This window comes from Melospiza georgiana, chromosome 1 (assembly GCF_028018845.1).
Source record: "Melospiza georgiana isolate bMelGeo1 chromosome 1, bMelGeo1.pri, whole genome shotgun sequence".
Taxonomy (NCBI): domain Eukaryota; kingdom Metazoa; phylum Chordata; class Aves; order Passeriformes; family Passerellidae; genus Melospiza; species Melospiza georgiana.
The window spans coordinates 107,398,974-107,422,998 of record NC_080430.1 but is presented as its reverse complement, the minus strand read 5'-3'; the positions used below and the strand labels follow the sequence as shown (position 1 = coordinate 107,422,998).

General features: G+C 40.0%; 1 protein-coding gene across 4 annotated transcripts in view; it reads right to left on the bottom strand.

Moving 5' to 3' along the window:
- Positions 1–24,025, bottom strand: part of GREB1L (GREB1 like retinoic acid receptor coactivator) — a 132,223-nt gene that overhangs the window by 10,180 nt on the left and 98,018 nt on the right. For all 4 annotated transcript variants that reach the window (XM_058019370.1, XM_058019359.1, XM_058019379.1 and 1 more), the window contains 16 exons: positions 22,192–22,518; positions 21,200–21,328; positions 20,479–20,613; positions 18,386–18,583; positions 17,332–17,512; positions 15,697–15,889; positions 14,138–14,271; positions 11,759–12,098; positions 8,860–8,975; positions 8,228–8,472; positions 6,654–7,216; positions 6,114–6,216; positions 3,094–3,249; positions 2,745–2,884; positions 847–1,008; positions 332–536 (listed from right to left, as the gene is read on the bottom strand). In XM_058019370.1, coding sequence (XP_057875353.1) covers positions 332–536; positions 847–1,008; positions 2,745–2,884; positions 3,094–3,249; positions 6,114–6,216; positions 6,654–7,216; positions 8,228–8,472; positions 8,860–8,975; positions 11,759–12,098; positions 14,138–14,271; positions 15,697–15,889; positions 17,332–17,512; positions 18,386–18,583; positions 20,479–20,613; positions 21,200–21,328; positions 22,192–22,518 — 3,327 coding nt within the window. The remainder of the gene's footprint in view (positions 1–331; positions 537–846; positions 1,009–2,744; positions 2,885–3,093; positions 3,250–6,113; positions 6,217–6,653; positions 7,217–8,227; positions 8,473–8,859; positions 8,976–11,758; positions 12,099–14,137; positions 14,272–15,696; positions 15,890–17,331; positions 17,513–18,385; positions 18,584–20,478; positions 20,614–21,199; positions 21,329–22,191; positions 22,519–24,025) is intronic.

Here is a 24,025-nt window from a genome sequence, read left to right as displayed (position 1 = left end):
AGTGTTCAGCTGCAGTTAATATTTACCTTCTGCTAACAAAAACATTGCAACTTGAATATGTGTAAAACATCTAGAATTTACACAGCAGGGTTGAGTAAAATGAGTGAATAAGGCCCATAAAACATCAGACTTTAAGCTGAGGAGGCAGTGATCCATGCAAACATATATTCCATGCCCCTGACAGCAGTTCTTCCACATTTTTGCACAGACATTGCTGCTGTTATCACAGCAGGTATGTGAGGAGCTGCTGCATTTCCTGCAACAGCATGATCCACATTGTCCAACATAGATTTTGGTACCTTCACAGCAATGCATTGATGGTGTCTCTTACCAACTCCAGCGTTGTTGAACATGCCTGGCAGGACAAGCATGATGTGGTTGGGCCAGTATTTTCGGTAAAGTGGCATTTCGTACTCCTTGACTACCAGGAGGTGCAGGTGGCTGATGCCTTCCATGGCATGGTAGAGGTTCAAGAGCCCATGCTCATGACGCCCACTCGATGGGGTAAAGATAGGACTCTTGACTGCATTCAAATTCTGCCGGAACACAAGGTATTTTGGCAACATTAGGTAAAAAAGCAGGTTATTCCTGGTAGGGACTTCCATTTGTTTATTTTTTATACCAGATTTTAACATCACTGATTATTGCAACACATATGATCTGGACACTAGGAACAGAAAAACAGGATGTCTGCCATCAAAAAACCCATTCTAAGGACAGTCAGGAAAGATTTACACAAAGGACTTTAAAACAAAAAGACAACAGAAAAACCTCCCCCCATTAATTTGCATATGTATTGCAAGCTGCCTTCATGCAGCAGATGGGTGAGAGCAGCACAGAACACACCTTGTCAGAAACGAGTGGGAGTCGCATGCTTTCGAGATGTTTTCCCTGTTTGCTGAAGACAAAATGGTTCTCTTTGGACTTGGGGATTATAAAATGCAGCTGAACCTCTTCTCCCAGCATCGAGGATGAAAACGTGAATGCATGCAGAGTGGAGTCAGACACCTGAAGACAAATAAGCAGCAAAAAGAGGTTTCCAAGCAGGTAACGGAGAAGGAGTATGTAAGGAGGAGGAGTTCTTTCAGTTCTTTCAGTACTGGTAGCCATCAGAGAAGAACATCCAAACCACTCTCTTTCAGTAATAATTTTTCTCACAATAAGGTACATTATTGAGGCCTTGCTATTAAAGGAATCAGCTTTCTGTACCAGTAATGGTCTTTGGCCAAACTGGACTCTTCTGAAGTCCATTTCAGCTAGGAATTATTTCTCAGTATTTACAAAGAGAAGTCAAATACACAGATACATACACACTCTCACACACACAAATATGCACATCAGAAGAACTGTCCACATCAATTTACCTAGAAGATTCAAAGAGCAGTGCAGTATGTGGGGGCGCCTCCACAGCAGCATGCACTGTCATTCAGACACCTCAGTAGGAGCACTCCTGTATTGGTGTCAGTATAGTATTCATCCTGTGGCAATACTCTCCTAAGTAGTAGTGTGACCAAAGCAGACCACACCATTAACAAGGCTATGAAGAATTTGGGTGATTTTAAGTTTGCACAGCACTTCACTGAACCATGCAAGTGCATACAAATGCCTACACAGCTGATAGATTTCATCCTACAAAAGCATCTGTCTTACTACAAAGTCAAATCACTTACTCTTACCAATGAGCTTTCTATAATCTTTTGCTAAAAATTGAAATAATTAGCCTAAGATGGAAAATGCAAGCGACTTTATTTAGGTTGTGTTAAAGCATTTAAGAATCCCTCTCTCTTCATGTTCGCTATCCAGTGACTCCCCTTTGAAAGTGTAATTTTCCTGAGCTTAATTATCTTAATTCTATATACACAGCCTACACTGGCACATAGAAGTAGATGTTTATATTTATTAGTACTAGTTATATTTAACCACATGCACAAAGATAAGTGGAGGGAACAACAGATGTCCTTGGGGAGGATTTGCTTCTGTCAATGGACTTAATGAAGCATGAGGTTTAGATCAGACCTGCTGGTGCTGCTCTGAGGGAACTGGCATTGTGCACTGCCAGGTCGGGGTGTCTACACTGCCATATCTTAATAGCAAGCTGCTGGAAAACATTAGCAAGCAAGGAATGAATGAATGGAGATAGAAACTTCCAGGTAAATTGCTGCTGGTGGTTAAGAAATAATGTGTGAGCTATTAACCAGGAATAATCTTACTTGCCAGTCTTCTGTGAGCATAACTGTTTGCTTTAGAAATGAAAGGATTTTTTAACTAAACAGATTAAAATGTTCATTTTGGTCCAGTGACTCATAAGCTACTGCTGAGAAGGATGCACAGTTACATACAAAGAAAGGAAGAAGGAGGTTTTGCCATCTCCCATCACAGGTGTGGACGGCTGGCATTTAGGTTAGACAAGCATTTCTCTTATTTTTTACAGTCTTCTCTGCTGAGACACTGGAAACCCTCTGGGCAGGCTGAATAATGCTTTGGCTTCAGAAAACTAATCACAATATTCACCCTTTGCCAGAGGCAGCTGCAGAGGAAAACTGCTCATGCAGAACGAGGCAGACACAGTTGATGCTCCTGGGTCTGTAGCTCAATATCTCCCCTGAGAATGGAAGAATTAAACAATTCCATCTGAGGCAAGGTGGATGAGTGGAAAGCATGAGTCCTGAGATGAGAGCAGTATGCCTGGAGAGACCACAATAAAAAACCAAGGATGCAGTTTCCCCTTGCACCTTGACACCAACCTGGGCAGCAGGATTAATGTCCATGTACTGATGGCACTGCTCACAGTGATGGAAGGTGTTGTAAGCTGCATATTTAGTCAGCATCATGGACACGGTCTCCCTTTTCTTAGGTTCTTCTGATTTTGTTTCTTTGCTTGCTTCTGTGCACAAAGAAAAGAAGTAACAGAAATTTTAGGAGCATTAAAAAACAGAGATTGTGATCCTGGTAAAAAATGTGAAGAATACATAAATGTATTTTTTCAATTTCATTGTGGCGATTAAAGGTTCTTGTGAACTTGTGTTGAAATGAACCAATAAACACTGAATCTCTGTAGGAAAGTATTCCTTAAAAAGTCTACATTTTACTTACCTTGTTTCACTCTTGAGAGTTGCTCTGTGTACACAGGACTTATATTTCTGTACTTAGGGTCATGTACACTCAGGTCAAAAGATATTTTGCTGAAGATCTCAATGTCTGGCCAGTGGTCATTGCTAGACTGAGTAACTTCACTGTTTTCTGTATGATCTGCAACAACACACTTCAGGTAAGCAGAATCAGATACCCACCAAACGATGCTTATGTGATGGTTGCTGCTTTACAGCTGCATTGGAACTCACACAGGTAAACATACACACACAGAGCAACATCTCTGAACATCATAAATACTACCAGTGAAATTACAATCCACAAAGCCATTTCAAAGAAATGGCAATTTCTTAGAAACTATGTGCAGGAGAAGAAGCTTCCTAAGTATCTTTCATGCTGCTGAGGTGTAATACACTCTGGTTTAAGCTTAAAATGCTCAGATGAATGGTCCTATTTGTGCAGAAGGCACAGGTGTAGTAGTTTAGAGCCCCTCTGTGATGGAATGAAGAGCACTGGGTAAATGAGAAGCAAAAGTATCCAAAGGGAGAAGGATGAAAGCAAGGAAAGAGAGGCTGTGTATATTTATAGTAGCTGGTGGTACATGATAAAGGCAGTAGAAGAAATGCTCCTATTACAGAATAGGATGTGGCTAGGAAGGATCAAATGAAACTCTTCTGTACTGATCCAACAGACATAAGTCTAAAGTAGAAAATCATGTTTCAGCAATGGGAATGGTAGAAAACACTGGCCTAAGAAAACAGCTTTGGAGTGCAGCTTGAACATGAGTCAATTCAGATTAAAATGAGATGGAAGAACACTTGAAAATAGGTGTGTAACTGAGGTTACTGATTTTAGAAAAGTGAATTCAAGGGAAATGAAGGTTGGGTCTACAGACAAGCACAGGCTCACCATGCCCTGATGCAAGAGGAGACACAGTAATCTAAAGAGCTCTGAATCCGTTACTTTGACCTGAGTAATATTCAAAATTTGGAGAGGGTGAAAGAAGTAATTAAAGATGTTGAATTAAATGAAAAATGTGGTAAAATGAATATAGGTTGACTCAATAAATCCTGTGTTACTTTCATTATATGGCTATGAAATACCTATTCACTGAACAAAGGAAATGCAATGAATCTTATCCTTCTGGACTCAAGTACTTGGCATGATACTATAGGACAAATTATTAATGCAGCTGAAGAAAATGGAGAATGGTCTGTACATTGAAAGAGTTGACTAAATAAATAGAAGATGGCAGCATAAAACATTGTAAGGCAGGTGAGATTACCAGTGAAGTTAAAAGGTCAGTAGAGGGGCACATTGATTAATATTTTCACTATTCTCACCAGTTTAAACAAAAATTTGGTTTAAGTTTGCTGGTGGCACACTCCTAAGAGTCATTGTCAACATGGAAAAGGAATTGCTGGACAGAATTCAATGGCCTGAACAACTGTGACAACAAAAACTTGGTGATATTTAACAGAAAAATTGTGAGTCATATGTACATTAAAGGATTAATAACAAGCATTTCTGCAGGAGGTTGGGAGCACCTTGGTTGGAAATGACAGAGTTGCTGAGAAACCCTGGAGTACAAGCTAAGCATCAATGCCACTGAAAAGGGAGAATGGAAAAGACCATTCACAGGTTTCATCAATCATGGGGCTTTCAGTGGGGGCAGGGAAACACATGAGCTGTCATAGGCTGGGCTGGTTAAACATTCAGTTCTGCTCACCCATGCACCAGAAGAATAAATTGAAAATAGATGTGCAGGCCAGAGTACCAAACTGATAAGGAGAATGAAGAGCCTGTCATTTGTGAGAATCCTGTAAGAAGATCCAGACTACCTAGATGAATGCTGAAGGGGAGGTAAGATAGTTGCCTGACCACTCCAAAGAAACAAACCTCAAAGAAGAGAAAAAGTATTTTAATTTAAATTATTATGTTTATACATAATATCCTAAACAGAATGTGTATAAATGGGACAGAAACATATTTGGAGTGGAGAATAAAGTAGTATTAAAAATAATGAGAACACAAGGGCTCTGGAGAAGCATTCCAACAGAAGTAGTGGGAGCAAAAAAGCCACAACCAAAAACCCAACCAAACCCAAACTGCTCTTCTGCTGGAGTTCCATGCATTCCTGGCAGGGGTGTGACACATTGCCATGATCTCAACAGGCCAGTCAGCATGGTGCAGAACATCTCCTGCATTTTCACATTTCATCCCAAGTTTCTGAGGTACTTTAGTTCAAATAACAAGGGAATAACTGCCCCCAAAGCTCAAAATCAAAGGAAAATATATTTTCCCTTTTCTCTTTTTCCTTTTTTGCATTAATAACACTGTAGAACAGAAATATTAGTCTTTTCAAAGGTCCAACAGCAACTACATTTTCAGAATGCCAGTCTAATGATCATAAGAATTATGTACCAGAACACCATGAAAAGGACTAATTTTTAAAAGGTTTTGCTTTTCTCAAGGCAAAGTCCTGCCATGGCAGTTAATGGATCTGCGAGATCTGACAAATGAGCACAAATCCAAAGAGGATCCCATTCCCCTTTATCCTCAGCATAAAACCTGCAAACTGCAGACAGGAGACAATCTTACTGAAAAAGGATACATAACTTCTAAATAAATATAAGTAATAGTTAGGTTTCAGCCAGGAACAAAATGTTCTTAAATGTCCTGTCTACTTAAAAGCAGACAGCACTTAAAAACCTGCAAGGAGAGAGAATATGGGCAGATGCTACCCATTTAAAGCTTTGTGCTCACTTTTGTTTGAGTTCTACACAGATGTATCAGCCTAAAATACATTTAATAATTCTCAGATAAGCCCATCATAAAGTCCACTTTTTTATCAATGTATACTGAAAAATATGCAGACACCTAGAGTCTAGCTACACACCAATGGAGAGGACATGTAGTAGGTGTAATTCATAGACTTTTAGTGAGCTTAAAAACTTCCTTGCTGACTAATACACAAGTAGGCTCTTTATGATACATCTTAAGAATACCTACTAAATACTTACTGGCATTAATCTCTTCTTCATCATACACATCCACTTCCAGCAACCGGATCAGCATGCGGAAGAGAATCCTCAGGAACTGCAAGTATGAACCAGTCTTTCCAACCTGAGCCAGAGATGGAAAAAAGTCTAAATGCCAACCCAAAGTTCTACAGTGGAAGTTTGGTAAATTTCAGATAAATGCCTCTGGGCTTACCCCAGAGCTCTGTGTTCAGCTCTGCCTGAAAACACTGCATTGCCCACTATACTGAAAACACTTTTACTAAATTGGTCTCTGAGCACAACCTGGTCACAGTCTGTGTCACTTTGGTATGCAGGGAGATCAGCAGTGATAATTGCTTCTCTCCTGATGACAATGTTATGCCCAGTGCCACCCACACGTGTTTCACTTAGGCTAAAACATGACATGAAGCATGACCCTTCCTCTCCTTACCACTTTCAGCATGGACTTGGCCTTAAAATTTGACTTTGATTTTTGACTTCAGAACACATCACTGCAAACTTGGCCCCCCTCAGACTGCTCAAAAGGCAGGAGGAACTTACTTGTGGTGGCCCTGTCAGAAGCAGTCTCCGGGGGTGGAAAGTCCTGGTGCCAGACGCCTCGGCCTGATTGCTGAAGTCCGCGTGGTGCTGCCGGGCCGTCGTCCACTGCCTGTAGTACAAGGACTGCTCCTCACTGCTCATGTCCTTGTGCAGCAGAGGCCTCAGGGAGCTCAGCCAAGACACGTCAGCGTGAGGCAGGAGGGAAGAGGAGGAAGGCAAGTTCCCATTTTTCTGTGAGCTCAGGAGGCAGTAGGCGGCTTTGGACAGGATGACGATGCGCGGCAGCGCCACACGGACAGCCCTGCTGTCCTTGGCTGACTGGGCAGGCCACTGGAAGGTCTGGGAGACTGAAGACAGCGAGGAGAGCTTGGGAGTGGTGCTGCTGGCCATCTGGTTACCCAGCGAGTCACATTCCTGTTTCAGGGTCTCTCTGGCTGTAAAGCTGGAGTAAGCTCCCTCATCTACTGAGCTGTGTGCCACAGCCTGGAAGTTCAGGGATGGGGCCTGCTTCTGAGACTTGTCTGTGGCACTCGAGGAGCTCACACCATTGTCAGCCAGGGAGCCTGGGAAAACAAACAGCAGGCAATGAAAAGTTACTGACTGATGAAAGAAGTCCATTAATTCATTTGATCTATGTAACAATCCTAATGCATAAACACTTCTGTTCAGTGAATGCTGCTGTGGCTTAGGTCAGTGTTTCACCATGTAAGAAGAAATAATTTACATCTGTCTGTCCCTTTGGCTGGAGAGGCAATGCCCTGCTGCAACACGGGTCAGACTCCAAGTGCTCACTCCTCATCTCTGTATGCTAGCTATCATTTCCCATCTAGGATTTGGAATTTGATAATACAACGTTGTGAAAGTCAAGTTTAACAAACCACTGTATACACAGATCAATTGCATCTTCCTTTCTATGAAGAACAGAGCATTTATTTCACTGCAACTTGGACATGAGCTGGGCTATGTCCCCTCCTCCCTACCTGTCAGGTTTAGTTAGTGTATGGGAAGACCTGGTGCATAGCAAAGACCCAGTTCAGCTGCCTTCATACCTCAGACTCATAGGGAAATAAAGGGAAGGAACCAGAAGTGTCTGCAGAAGGCAAAGAAGGGAAGGCTTGGTGGGAGGTGATGCCTGAAGAGGTAGGACAAGATCCAACCATTCTGTTGATCTTGATAAGGAGGCAGATATCCATCCTCATCCATAGGTATTTCCAGAGTTACACAGCATTTTTCTATTCCTAGAATTTTATACTAGCCCTTTTTGGTCTGATTTTTAAGATCTTTTCAGGATCCAAGCCAGCAACAAATGTGAAATGAAAGTTTAAAAATCAAAATCACAAAGGACGCTAAGCTATGGCACACCAGCCCTTCCATGGAAACACCGTCTCCTTTTAGCAGTAGACAGGAAAATTGCTCACTGTGTGAAGAATCTGCAACTAACATTTCATTGTCTAGCCTGCAGCTGAATCCAGCTAAGCAACCCACATTTGAGAAAACATCTCACTGTTTGCATCCAGATTCCAGTGACTCAGGAATAAAGACTTGTTTTCCAGACCATCAGCAGGATAACTGACCTGAGGTTCCAGTGACAGCACTGCTGTTGCTCTGGGGCCGGTCCAAGTCTATCAGCAGCTCATCAGAGTCATTCTCGCTGCCATTTGCCTTCTCCTGCTCCTTCTCACTGAGGTCAAGAGCTACAATAGGCCCTCGAATTGCCTCCTTGGAGACGTAGCAGCATGCCAGGCCCACCTCTTGCTCTAACGCAGTGCGAGTTAAGTAGCTGGAGTCAATCAGTCGAAGGTCACAGTATTTCAACGACCTAGGAAAGCCAACTCAAATGAAAAAAGAAGTTTTGTTTTCTCTGACTTTGAAGAACACTCCCTATCTTTAATTGGTTACTAAATATTCAATTATTAATATTTATGTTAATATATTAATATGTTAATAAATTAACAATTTTATTAGCCCGTACATATAAAATGATTTTTAAATATTTAGCACATAAGGTCTGCTCCTTCGTACTTTGCACAGACATTTACTGACCCACACGTGACCTTTCACAAACTGCACTTTGCAAACCTTTAAACAGTTTTAACTGAAGTCTACAAAAATACACTTCTTTTGTGAAAAGACAGCTAGATGGTATCAAACCCAACTTATCTAAACATGTTAGAGAGCAACCATATTGAAAGAGTAATAACAGCACCTGGGGAAAGTCTCTCCCAGAGGGTCTTTGCCAGTGAGAATAACAATGCAAGGTAGACCTTCCAGATCCTGATAGGTGCGAGGAATCCAGTCATCCTGCTCATTGCCCCTCCAAGCCTGTGAACAGAGAATATTCCAGTCACACCTAAATGACATCTTCTAAATCTTCATCTGTTTCCTTTTTTTCACCAGTTCCTGCTTTTGCTTTGTATACAGGGCTTGCTTACTCAAGGGCCAACAGGAAGGAGACCTTGGGTGCAGGCATGCATTTATTTTCTGGTAGCCAACAGTTAGCCAAGCATTAAATGCAAAGAATAACAGGTGCATAGCATACGTTATTCAGTGCTGGAAATATTCACCAGGTGTGGCATTAGTGTGGCCTGTCAGAGAAAAAAGCCATTGATGCGTTCAGTTTGCACGGATAAAAGATATTAATGTAAAGCTAAAGTAAGACTTTGAAGTGGAGTATGAAAATGGGACAATGAACCTTGTTTAATTATTTTATACAATGAAAGACTACGTGACAGAAACACATTTCACCTTTCCCTGGAGGTAATCCCCCCTAAAAGAAGTCCTTACCCACAGTCTATCAAGGCCTGAGACTGCAAAACTGCACAATTTTCCCTTAGCACTGGAAAGGTTGGCAGCATCAGTCTCATGTCCTTATACCTTACAATTCCCCTGGTTCAGCAGAGCTTACTGAAAAAATTTATTTCTCCAATTAACTAGCAGTATCTAATAACTTGGGAAAGCAGCCTTGGCAGCAGAGAGAGAACTTCTGGCTCAAAAGGGTTAGTCCAGCTGTGTTCTTCTGCCTCTCCACAGAACAAAGTTTCTGTGAAAGTGCATGACTGGAAAGTGAGATAGGGGAAGACAATTTTTCTTTTGATTTTTCTTGATTTTCTTTTTGCTAGCATAAGAACCTAAAAATAATGAGTGCCTGGGGCTTTGAGATGTACACTTGCATACAGCAGATATATTTCTTGACCACCTTTCTCAGGAAGGTCAGAGAGGTGCAACCCTCAGGGCGCCTCACTTCTGCATGTCTCCCAAACAGTTTGATTCTGGTTACACTTAAAGGGCATGCCATGTCAGCATCCCTGTCAGTGAAATAGTTATTTAAATTGTCTTCCATCTCTTGTTTTATTCTGTGGCTCTGACTCCCTGATGGAGAGGAATGACCTGTCTGGCTGGTCTGGCTGATCAGCAGGCTTGTCTGACAGAACAATGCAGCCACCAGCACTGCAGAGACAGCTGCCCACCCTCCCTGCCCTGCTGTGGCATCACACGCCCTGCTAATGCCATCTGAGAGAGGGACTAAGTTAAGCCACACTTTTCAGCTGGGCTCACTAACACCTGTAAAGTTTCCTTCCCTGCCTCTGAAAATGGTCATGATGAGGTCTCATCCTTCCTGCAACCAAGAATATTTATTGGTGGGACCACATTTTGAGCCTCAGCCCTCAGTAGCCTCATATTGCTCTCTCCCCATACACACATCAAAAAAAGGGCTGGGATGCTTATAGTGAAAGCTCTCCACTGGCTCTAGTCCTGTAGTTTCAGTACTCCACCTAATGTCAGAACAAATGCCCAGCAGCATAGAGACTAAATCAAATTTGGCTGCAATAACCTAGGCTGATGAATTTCCCTTCATATGCATGGCTCAGATTTGAGGGCTTTTCTTGCAGTAAACTGCAAGAAAAGAAGAAAGAATCCTACAGCTCCGTTTAGTCCAAAAACACATCTTATGTTTTGGAGAGAGGAAGAAGAATTATTTAGAAGGTTTTTCACTCTCTACCTGATAAAATTCCTCTATTCCAGACCAATGTCTACATGGATATCCACCTGCAACAGCTCCACAGTTGAGGCCTCATAGGCTGCTTCAGCAGTGTGTAAGGGCTGGACTCATTATGGCAAAGCACTATTAAGAAGCCCTCACAGGATTCAACTCAGAATTATTTAAGAGTGGGATTCATGCCTATCAAATAAAAACCACCAGCACAGAGCAGTTAATCTTACATGTCATTGTCTCATTTATGACTACATTCTTCCCTGTCCTGCTGCACATAAAGTTTGAGAAGCAGGAGTCATAGCTTCTTTAAAGGACATTTTATCTGCTTTTGGCTGTAGGCAAGCTCTCTCAGACAGGCTCACAAAATTCCTTCCTTTTTTCTGTGGCTTTCATTTCTCTTTTCCGTGGTTTTGAATGCACTGTATAACTCATAGTAGAAGCAGAAAATTACACTCTCTGTAAGCAAAGATCAGGACAGATAACCAGTACTACTTTCAGGCTGATACCTAAGGCAGACAACCCATTGCCCCTTTGTTTAATGTAGTGAGGTCAATACATGAAGTGGGTTTGGCTACTTGAACCATGCTTTTGTAAATCCATGCAAAATTTTAGGCAGGTGCAGATACGCTAGGCATATATGCATGTAGCCTCTTCAGGCTTTCAGCATGCAAGGGTTGAGGAAAGAAATCTGTGACAAACAGCATACTTTACCAGTTATCAGAAGGGCAGAAGATGGATGAACAGAGCAGACAACAGATACACTAGACAGACAGATAAGTTGGTGGAAATAATTAGTTTGCCTACAGAGATCTGAGCTCTGCTTTTAGAGATGAACCCTATCTGAAGCATGCTGTTATTCACCTTTAAGAAGTGAAATAACAGCTGGTGTTTGACTTCATGGACCAGTAACAATTCAGTTTGCTCCAAGTCTCTCTACCTTTCATGCTCAAAGTACAGAAATGCATTCCAAGTGACAGATACAGAACACCTGCCCTTTCCCTATAGAATAATTCACCCATAAACACATGAGAATAACCACAGAACAACTACAACAGCCAGACAACTACAGTGAGCACACAAACAAACAAACAAACATTCAGCTCCTGCTGACCTTGAGCCGTGTGACGAAGTGTTTGGCCACAGTGAGCTCCGAGGCAGGGTTCCCCAGGAGGATCTCAAAGCGATACTGCAGCCCCAGCTTGTCCCTGACTTCCTGCAGCCGCTCCTTGGCCAGCATGGCCAGCTGCACCGACGGCACCCGAATGACCAGCATGTGGCCACAGCCGTTCTTGTCCTTTCCTGGACTTGTGATGAGGTCGTCCATGATGCTGAGTGTTTCGGGTGTGCTGTGGTCCCTCAGAGAGGCCATGGTGGTCAGGGCCATCAGAGCTTGGGAATACTGCTGGATGAGCAGGTAGCAGCGGATCACCATGCTGTGCAGCCGCGGGTACCTTGGGGGAGACACAGTTCTGCTTTAGCATGTGCAAAATCACAGCACTGTCTGAAAATCAGCCAAAATGCAGGACTGCATAGTGGAGAAGTGACTATTTTTTCCAGTAGTGGTCAAAGAATGAAGTCTTCCATTTTCATGGACAAAAATTTTGAACAAAAATTCTCTGCATTTGGTCCAAGTCCTGAGCTCAAGTAACAGGAATTATAAACTTCTGTTACCCTCATCTAGTCCAACATTTCAGCCAAAGATTTTTGGCTTGATGGAGATAAGGAAACCTCAGATCCAATTTATTCCCAGAACACATGCTTATAATTGATTTGCTTTCCACAAGCTTTTTCTTCTACAAACTTGAGGACCATCATGGCTTCAAGTGGTTTGTGGGAGAAGTACTTCATCATATCACAACTCTCAATCTCTCATCCTATTGGATGTGCCAATAGGAATTGCTGGCTCTGAGCCAAATCTGAACTGCCATTTTGCCTTTTAACTTACATAGCCAACATCTTTGCTTTCTTTGCAGCTACATGCAGTGACAACAAATATGAAGTAAAATTTTAAGAGAAATAAAATTAAAACCTACTAAAGGAAAAAAACCCACTCGATTTCGTGACATTTCCCATGAGCTCCATTGCCATCATAATACAGAAAAACACTACACTATTACGCCTTGAGTGCCAGTCTTGTGTCACATAAGTCCAAATAACTAAAATAACTAGAAGTTCCAAATTTCTCTGGTCTCTTTCTTGAGTAATCTAATAGACAACATGATATCCATTTAAAGAAAGTTTTGGGTTTGCATTTAGCCAGTAGATACAGTAGTTTGTTCTGGATACCATAAGCCAGTCATTAAACCAGTCAGTTTTTAAATACTTTTTACTCTTCCTGCCATAAAAGTGCCCACTGCACTTCTGCTACTAAAACAAATGGAGCCTTTCTTATAATACAAAAATGTCAGCAATATTTTCAGCTTGTAAGGTTGAATGGCTCATCCACCTAGACAGTAGCCCAGTTTCTTGAAAACAGAGCCTAAACTGATAAACTGTCTCACACAAAAACATAGCCTGGCTCCAAGGCAGAGAGGTTCACCCGCCATCAATTTCTAGTATTATCCTAATCTAGTATGATTATTTGCACATACATAAATCCTCCTTCATCATTCATCCCACTCGCACTTGAACAGAAATAGAGTGATAGTGACCACTATCTCTTCCATTGGATTGGACCAGAAAGAAGAGGAGAAATCTAAGGAGCTGACCTAATTATTATTGTCTATTTGTAGATAATAACAATATTAAGTATTTATGATGTACTTAATTATTAATGCTGCTGATTTAACACATTTTATATTGATTTTTACTTAATAAATACAGATGCATTTACAACTATTATATTGACCTAATTAAAACAGAAAACACAGTACTGAACACAGAACAATCCTGTTTTAGCAAATATGAAAATGTGAGACCTATTATTTGAAGTGCTATAAGGGATCTGTCCTGGTGATACGCACAGCAGATTAACTCCACATTGCTGGAAATGACAGTATTCCCCTCACTCCTGAAATGGGCACATTTAATTGTATCTTGGATATGTGCCATGAAAGTAGCTTTTTCAGGGAGCTACAGGGTACTAATAGGCCCTGAGCTGCAGGAACCAAAACCATGGACAACTACTGAAATAACAAAATTGTTTTTGAAACACCCTCGCCACCAACAAGAGAGACACCAGAAGTGGTGAGGCATGAAACCTGTGCCACCTTCTGAGCTCAGTGAGGGCTGAGCCAAAAGAAGAGAGAAGCACAGCTGAGCCCAGCTTGCTGCTGAATGGGCCTGATCTCTTCTATAAACAAATGAAGGATATCCACTCCCTTCTTCAACTGCACTAAATTTGTTACAAAAATAAAATTGCACATACTTCATGTTTCCCAAGATCAACATCAAAGGTCATCATGTCTTCATTCCCCATAATGGGGCTCATAAAGATGTATCTTTAAGATCCCAACTGGGCAGAATCCCAAGTTTCCATGTTATTATTTACCTTTCTAAAAGCGTGTTGACCATTTTTTCAAAGGTTTCATCACATCTCAAAAGGGGACTTGTGACTCCCCACTGGAGGGATTTGCTGTATTCATTCAAACCAAAGTATAGCTTTTCTTCACTTGCTGCATCATCCTGTTTCATGCACAAACAGCAAAAATATAAGGTATTCTAGAACAAATTTTTATTTCTTGTGTCATTTCAAAAAATAAGTGAAAAGCACTTTCCCAACCAAAGAATCCTTTCTCTTTTTATCCATTCTCCCTAAGTGATGCTATTTTTTTGTTTCAACAAATACAATAAAATGTAAATTGTGTTTTTACTTAACTTATTATTTGCCAGGTCCTTACAAATTTTTCAGCATTACCTACTACCTGTGACTGCAGCGGGTTTCTAGAATTCTGCTAATTATTTTCTGATTCCCTATCTCTGGCTTTAAATCTACTGACAACTGTCATCTCATTTCTATTTAGAGTAGAACCTGAAAAGAGAAGGATTATTAATTTCCAAAGTTGTTCTTGATTGTCAGAGTCTACATGCTTTTCTAATGAAAACCACAAATTAGTAATTTTTTTTGTTGGAATGTAAATCTGCATTCAGCTATCAGAAAGACAGAATATTTGTATTTCAAATTTCATGAGCCTTTGACAGAAACACAGCATGTTCTCCAGTACATTTATATCAGCAGTAATCCCTAGGAATATAATTAACCACCTACAGTCTCCCTGCTTTTTTGTAGCTTATTTTTTTAATTAGGAGACTGAAAGTTGTTAATTTTTTTTTACTTTTGGGAAACAAAAAAATGTCTAGACCATTTTAGAAGGTCACCACATGGTTTATATTAACAATCAACCAAAAAGCAAACTTAGAATATTTATTCACTCTGTCATTTTAGATTAACTATTTTTTACAGCTCCCATTTTAAGACACTTTGCAGAAACTAATGGTCCACTCAGCACGGTAAAGTCAAATCTGATATAAATAGACCAAACAAGTAATTGGAGAAAATGCTATTTTTAGCAGGTTTATCCAAAACATCCTCAGAATCAGCTGGCTGAAATGATGGAAAAAGTTAATAGTGCAGAATATCCAACAGGATCTTTCCTCTGCACAATGATAGCATCTACTACACCAAAACTTGTTAACCTAGCACACAACTTTAATTAGGACTGGGAATGAAACGAACAGACTTGACAGGATATGTGATGTATAACTTACAGATGTATAACTATACAGATGTATAACTATACAAAAGTCAGAGTGCTTGAAAAGGAAAAGCCAGCTCTGGAGCTTCATGGCACATCTACATAGCTTTGTCTGACCAGAGCACAGAAAGTGGATTCTCATCTTGCATGACTAGATAAGGAAACTGTTTAATTCCTGGTCCTAAGTATCAGGTGCTACCTCTACCATCACTGTCTCAGGGCTGTCCATCTGGAATCTGAGAGAATAAACTCCAGCAGAGAAACAGCTCCCTCCCAACACACACATTTTCTAGACTCTGTTAGGCATGAATTCCACATTAAATTTCACAGTTAAAATTCACAGTTAAACACTTACCACAGTGTCAGACTGTATCCAATGTACCTCATTGCTAGAGCTGATCCGGGACTGCTGTGTTTGCAGGGCATAAGGGAAAGAGCTGACCTGAAGAACAAGGAGGTTGAACGCTTCAAGCACCTCCCTGCAATTAATAACTCTATCAGCCAGACCATGATTAGGCTCACCATGTGACAGGGAACTTGAAATGGCACTGCAGAAATAAGAATGCAAAGAATTGCTTTACAGACATTGTGAAATTCAATGGATTACTCTCTTCCTACAGAAAAATCTCTAAATTAACATGACACAGAGAACCATGTTTTTGTTTTTCAAAAATCTCTTTGGAAAGGTAAAAGACTTCAAAAAATGTTTGACTGTTCTCTGTGGGTAAACTTTGGGAAAAAAAGAAAAACAGCAAACACCTAAATAAAGGATCAAATCTGTTGACAGTGAGAAGGTGGATTAGTGTGACAATTTAAAAAAGCATAACATGGAGGAAACCAAAAATAAGCCAAAGATGATTAAACCCTTCTCATTAAGAAACACTGTTCCATGAGCTGTGGGGATAGGATATAGTAGCAATTTTATGAAATCCAGTGGCATTTCCAGTCTGAAATAACAAATTTCGAAAAGGCTGGGGAGCCTGAAAGTCTACTGATGTTCTGAGCTCCTGAAATTGCCTCTACTTCCATTATATATTCAGAAATTCCAAATTCAAAGTATAGCCAGGACAGTAAAAAAGTGAATGGGAAGACCAGGTAGAAATAATGTTGCTTTTTTCTCTTTTCAGCTGTCCTTCAAGGAGAGTATTTTGCTTATTATAGAACCATAGAATGGTTTGAGTTGAAAGGGACCTTAAAGACCATCTAGTTCAAACCCCTCTGCCATGGGAAGGGACACCTTTCACTATTTTTAATATGGAAAAAATTCCACAACTATATAGTTCATGTTTAAACCACATATTCTCCTTTTTTACTCATATTCTTAAACATATTCTCCGTGTTTACTCACGGAACAAGAACAGAATAATCAGCTTTACTTATTTCTTTCTTCTTTCAATATGAACTTGTGACTTGGTGTGAATAAATGTTTTTGCATGTGTGTACATGTTGTGTTTAGACCTAAAGCCAAATTCAATACAGCTGATTTTTTAAAATCTCTTTCTTACAGAAGCTATGGCATCTTTCTTATGATAATGACTTAAAATGTCTGTAAACTTTCTCATATCACAAACAACACTATTATCAGGGATAAAAGCATGAATTAAAGCATGACTAGCTAGTGAGCATCAGATACATTTGGGTCTGAGCACAGAAAAAAGAAGAATAAAAAAAAAAAAAGACAAGAAGAATGAAGGAATTTGCAAAATCCAGCATTTTCCCCTAGATTTCAGCACCATAGCACACAACCCTAGAAAGAGTCCTGTTAGGCATCCAATAATCTGAAACTAGTCTCACCTACCTTCAGCTGAATCAGAATTAGGTAACAAACATCATGGGGAACCAAAAGAGATTCTTTCTGATTATAAGGCACAAAATGCCTTAAAAACACCTAGGCAAAGTAATACGTGTCTAAGATGGTAAGGCTTCTGAAAAACCTAATGGGAAGATGCTGGGAGAGGGTGGTTTGCCTTCAGCAGATTGGAGCAGCTACCTGGTTAAATCCACGTGGGCATTGTCATGAACCAGCACAAAGAGCGTGTAGGGGTTCTGCTTCACCCGCCTCATGAACACTTCAAATTTAGCTTGAATCTCATTGTCCAGCCGGACCACGTATTTCTCAGCTCTCTGATAGGCTGTCCCATTGTCTTCTAGGCCCAAGTCCACAAGCACACCTGTCAAAAAGGAGAATACAACAGAAATATTTTCCTTTGAGTGCATCCAAAAATGAAGGGTCAATGGGAAGTTGCCACTTGTCTGCCAAACCACTGATAGGCCCCAGTAGGAAGACGATTATCCAAATGCGATTTCTCTCACAATGGAAGCCAAAATGTGCTCCTTGGATTCTGGATTTCCTCCAGAAGGTGCCTGAAAACTTCTCGCATTATAAAAAAGTGGGGGGAAAACATCAGGCCTCCACAAATATTTCCAAAGCAGCACTCAGTTGGTTACACTCCATGACTAATCCTAGGCCAAACTTACCTATATTAAGCTAATATATTAATATTGTTTGAGCCAGAAAAAGTCACCCTGACCTTTCCTTTGCAAATATCACTAATTTATGTAAAATTGATTCTTCCTATTACCATATCATATCATATCAATCATATCCTATCGTATTGCATTGTATCGTATTGTATCGTATCGTATTGTATCATATCATATCATATCATACATCATATCATACATCATATCATATCAATCATATCATACTTTTCATGCTCTGCTTCAATGTTTGTGTCAATACAACCAGTCTTTGTAAAGATATATTGCTGTCATATTCATATATTAGGCATGGTGCAATGCATACGACGTTGAATGCCATTTGGATTAAAGAAGTAAACTATTCTGAAATATGCATCAATTAGGTATTTTTAAGGGTCTTAATGATGTTGTAAATTTTTTTTTTTTTAAGAAGTACAATAAAAGACCAACTATGAGGACAAAAGATGTGCTGGGGCAGCTTACTTTTCCCCATACACCAGAAATGGCGGAGTAAAATCCCATACTGGTGTTTATCAGCCTGTTTGCCCTCCCCTCCCTTTTACCTGATTGTCGAATCCGCTGAAGGGTCTGCTGCACCAGGACTTCCGAACGGGGCACGATAACGATGAAGTCCACCTTGCTGAAGTGGCCCAGATCCAGGCTCTGATTGCCACTGTCTGCTATAGCACAAACCTGGGACAAGAGCTTTCTGGCAACTGTGAGCTGTGGCTGGTAAATTTGGAAGGTATCAACATCCAAATCTAGAGTGTGTTTGTTTGAAAAAGAAAACAAAACACAGCAAGAAACATGTTTACTCTCCCACCCCCCCCAGCAAAACGTGACCCTCCAAACAGCCTACCCTCTATTATCAGGAAAAAAACATCACTCACCAGAATAAATCTCAACTCTCTGGAAAGTTTGGTCCAGATCACAAATGCCAACTTTCTTTCTTTGATAAAAATGTGGTAATATATCAGATGACTTCAAGTACTGCACTGACCATTTTTTAATATGTCCTAAGCATTTTAAGGATTTCTAACCCAAGGAAACCTCAGTGCCAACACAATGAAATGCATTCTGTTAAATGAACCAACACATACATAATATGCATGCACATACCTAGATATAGAAAAAGATGTGCATGTGTACCTTTAATAAAAAGCAGACAGAGAGACGTACAAAGCTCTAATGTTCTCCTGAAACTCAGATTTATTTGGACTTAATGAATGTCAGTATCACACTAGATGCAGAGAACTGAGAGACTGACCAGAGCACTCATGTTTCCTCAAAATAAAAAGCATGTTCCATTTCAGTATTTCCATTAGGTAAATTCTATGTCCAACAATCCATGCTTCATTAACCACTTTTCAACTTGCAGATTACCAGATTAAATCTTAAAATGGTATTACAGTGCCACTTTTACTACTGTGTTGGTTTTACACAAGGATGTGCTTTCATGTGTGCATATGCCCATGTGATTATCTCCTCTTCAAATATGCTTTAGTGTCCATTTCAGCAGGTCTGCTATGGAAGAAATGTCCCTCTCACTGCCTAGGAGACTTACTACTTTATTTTTTTTTTTTATTCACGCAGTTTCTGAATAGCTTCAACCACTGTACAGCCACATGTTAAGGACAAAGCTAACTCAGAACAATTCTTTGAGAAAATATGAAGGTTTAAAAAAAAGTACACAGTAAGAAGAAAAAAAACCCCAGAATCTAAAGATCATTCTCCCTTCAAATTAATCCTCTGAGGAAGCTTGAGACTTGTACTTCTGAGGGTGCCAGAACACAGTGCCTGGCAGCCCTTCTAGTTGGATCTCCTGATCCATGTGGAGACAATAAACCATTTTGCTTTCATGCAGATTTAATACCAAATAGATGAATTTAAGTTAACTAATATGAACCAATAGCATACCTTTCTTTCACAGAAAAAAGCTTTACTGGAGGTTGAATTTGCTTTGATACTGGACCTGAAAGAATCTCAGTGTTCACAACAGCTCAGTGTATCTTTTCCCAGTATCATGATATGAAAAGTATGTTTAGAACTCTGAATAGCTAAACAATTCTGAAAATTAGCAATTTTAGACAGGAAATCCTAGCTTACCTTTTGCACTTAAGAATCTTATCACATTATGCTGAATAAGATGCATCTGAGATCAACAAATTACAGATCACACTTCCCTAGCCCTTTCAGCCCAAGCTATTAAAACACATAGAAGTTTAAGCCTCAGAGCACAATGGTCTAATGCATATTACCAGGCAGGAGGACAGCTGAGGAGATCAGAAGGAGAACACAATTCCCCTCTGCCTTAAACTCAAGGTTACATTCCTTTTCTCTGAGCAAAAAGATGAGATGAATCCACTCTGCCAGTGCTACAAAGAAACATCTTCTCTACTCTGCCTGATGCCTAACAGAAGATAACATGTTTTAGCTAATAGAATATAAAAACATCAGGGGAAAAAATTTGCTGAAGGTTATTACAGAGATTTTCTGTCTGAGCAACTGCTGTATTGCTACATTTAGCTGGCAGTATTAGTATTTTAAGGTTGGCACACTGACTGCAAATGTGCCCTCAGATTCTCCTGAGGTGTATGCATTCTGACGTTTAGTGAGCTACTCACTTAATTCATATCTTGCATGTAAAAAAAATTACCTGGTTCTTGCGTAGAAACCATGGCAATTGCCTCCTGAGATGACACACACTCGCTAACATCTCCATTAAAAGGAATAATGACACTTTCCCCTCGCTGCTGTAGCATCTTCTCCAGCAGCTTATCCAAATCATCACCTAGATCAGAATGAGCAGCACCAGGAAACCATTTCAGAGAAACACCATTGAACATTACACACACCCATGTTCTCCCACAGCTGGTGTCAAATCTGCATTTAGGCAAGGGACTGGGCATACAGAGAAGAGAAGGAGGGAGAATACTTTTCTATCTACTGATTTACTAGCTGGATTAATTTCTATTTTTTTTTAAAAAGGAGCCACAGTTGTATAATTTCAGGTCTGTGGCTTTACAGCTGCTGGTGACATCTGATGATTACAAAGAAATACACACCATAAAACAACCTCTAAAACCTTGCTAAAAGCACAAACTAGAAAACACTTGTGCACTTATGGGTTACATAGGTATTACATGCCTTGCTATTATATTCAACAGGTAACAGGGTTAAAAATGTTTTGCCAGAGGGTTATGAACTGCCACCACAGGTGAAGGAGACAAGCACTCTTTTACAAACAAGGAGGAGAGAAACAGCATGCCTCTCAATGGAGAGAGCAGAGCTGTATCCACGTGCGTTTTAACTGCCAAACAGGAGACACACCAACCCTAAAGTCTTGGCTAGAACTTCTGCTTCTTAGAATCACTCACCTAAAGATGTATTTTTGAAATGTGATGCCAGGAAACTAACTTTCCCTGTAATGAGCTCATAACTGATCTCTTTTAAAAATTCACTGGTGGTAAGCATGCTCTCTGCAAGTGCCCGAGATTGATACTGACCTGGAGAAGAGAGAGGGAAAGAGTGAGAGCAAACCTTAACACAATTTATTGTCAACACAACCTCCTCATCCTAGAAGTCTGGGGCATTCTGATCTTCAATCATTGATCTCCACTGCCTTTACCCAGTAGACTGGGAGAGCAGTCTCAAGTCTACTTCATTAGTGACTAGAGAATTAGTTCATATAACTAATTTTAGCAGGTTCTTTGCAATTGCACATCATTTTAAATACTTGTATGACAAAGTGATACTCAAAATAAGTATTTTCACCTTAAAATAAATGGAGGATTCTGGATAAATAGCAAAAAAGTAACTATCCCAAGAGTGGGAGAAAAAAGATTAAAAAAGTAAAATATGGCATTACTGATTTATCTGCCTAAAAAGGAAAGATTACTAGTCAAAGTTCATTTCCATGCAGACACACTCATTCACACACAGACAGCACAGCCAGTCATCCGTGCAGAATAAAAAGGATAAAAATAAGGACAAAAAGGATGAAAAGCACATTCTGTTCTGAGCAGTCTACAGAAGACCCTGCCATGTAAAATATTACAGTTCTTACATGAAACAAAGACAAAGCAACTATTTTGTCATTGGGTCACTTCAAGATATTTTCTAAGGCAATCACACAAACAATAAATTCTCAGGCCTCTGAAGAAGTAGTAATGACTGGCATAAAGATATTTTTCTATATCCTCATGGACTTCAGTACTCCAAATCTTGCTGAAGATACAGTAAGCTGTGACATTGCAGCGCAACAATACGAAGGAGAATAAAAAGAACAAAAGGGATTTAAAAACCAGATCAGTAACTCAAGAAAATGAATTTGGCATTGCCATTTGAAGCAGTCTGCAAATATACTCACCTAGAACCACTACACAGAATTCATTTCCTCTAATCTTGGATGCACAAATGGCAACTACATAATCTGGCAGCTTTTGCTGATGCTTCATTTCATTGAGAGACCTCAAGGTCTCCGAGATGCTCTCTGCCAGGGAGTTCTGGGTGACAACCACGTGCACGAGATCCCGGGACACGCTGGCGATTAACCTGGCAAGCCAAGGGAGTTGACCTGGTGACACGGAGATACACTGTGCACTCATCTGCAAGGATCTCTCCCTCAGAGTGAACTCCTGCATAGCTTTCAGCATGATCTGCTCAAATTCTTCCCTCAGGGGTATCTGGTCAGGACCTACAATGAAAACAAACAATTAGAAGAACAGTGTCTCATGTAAAAATGTTACTGACCCAGGAATAATTACATGACTGTCTTGATCTGACAAGCTCCTTCACCATATTTTTTTTAATATTAAAAAAAAAACCACTTGCTGCTCAGTGGATATCTACCCACGTGGCTTATTCTTTTTTATTTTAGAAGCCTTTCTCTTCCACCACCGCCTTCTTTTTTTCCTCCTCCAAACAATGTGGTATTCCATCTCACTCCTAGCTTCAGCAACTGGTGGGACAAACAACGGAGTGGGAAAATATGTGCCTTTTGCCTGGAAGAGAAGGATTAAGCACGCAGCCATATGTTTTTGCAGCAGAAAACCAAAATGCTTATCCTTGTACCCTAATCACAGCCATGCAGCCTGACAAAGCCTGTTAAGTGCTCTTTGTTTTGCTTTTTCTCATCTTGCATACTAATCAACTAAGCATGGATGCAAATAAACATGTTCAACCTCTTCCTTAACTTAATTGAATTAATTTAGCAAATCTGCAAGCACCTAACCTAAAGAAGAATAAGTTTAAATCTACATTCCCCAGACTCTGTCAACTGTACTGTCAATTTGAACTGGAAAACAGAAATATAAGCCATCCTATCTTGACATCAGTCCTCCAATTGAACTTCAATTAACATTCTGTTCAGTTTGTCTCATTGTCAAAGATATTCAGGAACAGTCAAAAACATTCATGAACACAGAATAAAAAAGTAATCATGGCTTATATTGCCAAGATCTCATATCAGTGCTAAAGGAGGCAGCTTCACACTTCAGCATCTTGCTTTTCTCTGACTAAACAGGGAGGGCTTAAATATCAGAGAGATGTGAAATAGTGGGTTTGGTTTTATGTTTTCTTTCAGGCCAAGAAACAGAAAGGTTGTGTGAGAAACAGGGTGTGGGTAAATAACCCACAGCACAGAATCTGTAAAAACTGCCACCTGTTGTCATTTTTGCCTTTTTGAGAAGTAACATATGGAAAGTGCCACCATCCAATTACCACAGGATAGTAAGACAACTATAAACTTGTAAGTGCAAGGCTGTTTTCATTTTTGATGCAAACTGAAAAATTCTGAAGAGTCCAATTTAACACAGCATGGGCATAACGCTCTCTTTTTGAGCTCTCTTTTGGAAATGGATTTTCTTTTTCCTTCCAAGAAAGCATCACACATTCTAGGTCCTTGAAGACCTCAAATTAAAAAAAAAAAAAAAAAACAAAACTAGACATATATCAGTAGAGAAGAATGTTCCTCTGCAGAAATAAAGGAACAAATGAAAATTATGCTAGCCACTAACAGAAATTAAAGCAAGCTTTTGCTGATTGAGGGAGGCTACTTGAGAGACAGGCTCTAAACACAAGGGTCATCATCATGAATCCAAGAAGATTAAAATAATGGTACAAATGGAAAAGCAGATTCTCAGTATGAGAATACACAGAATTTCACTCAGATTACTTATAAGAAAGTACAGCAGTGCAGAAAA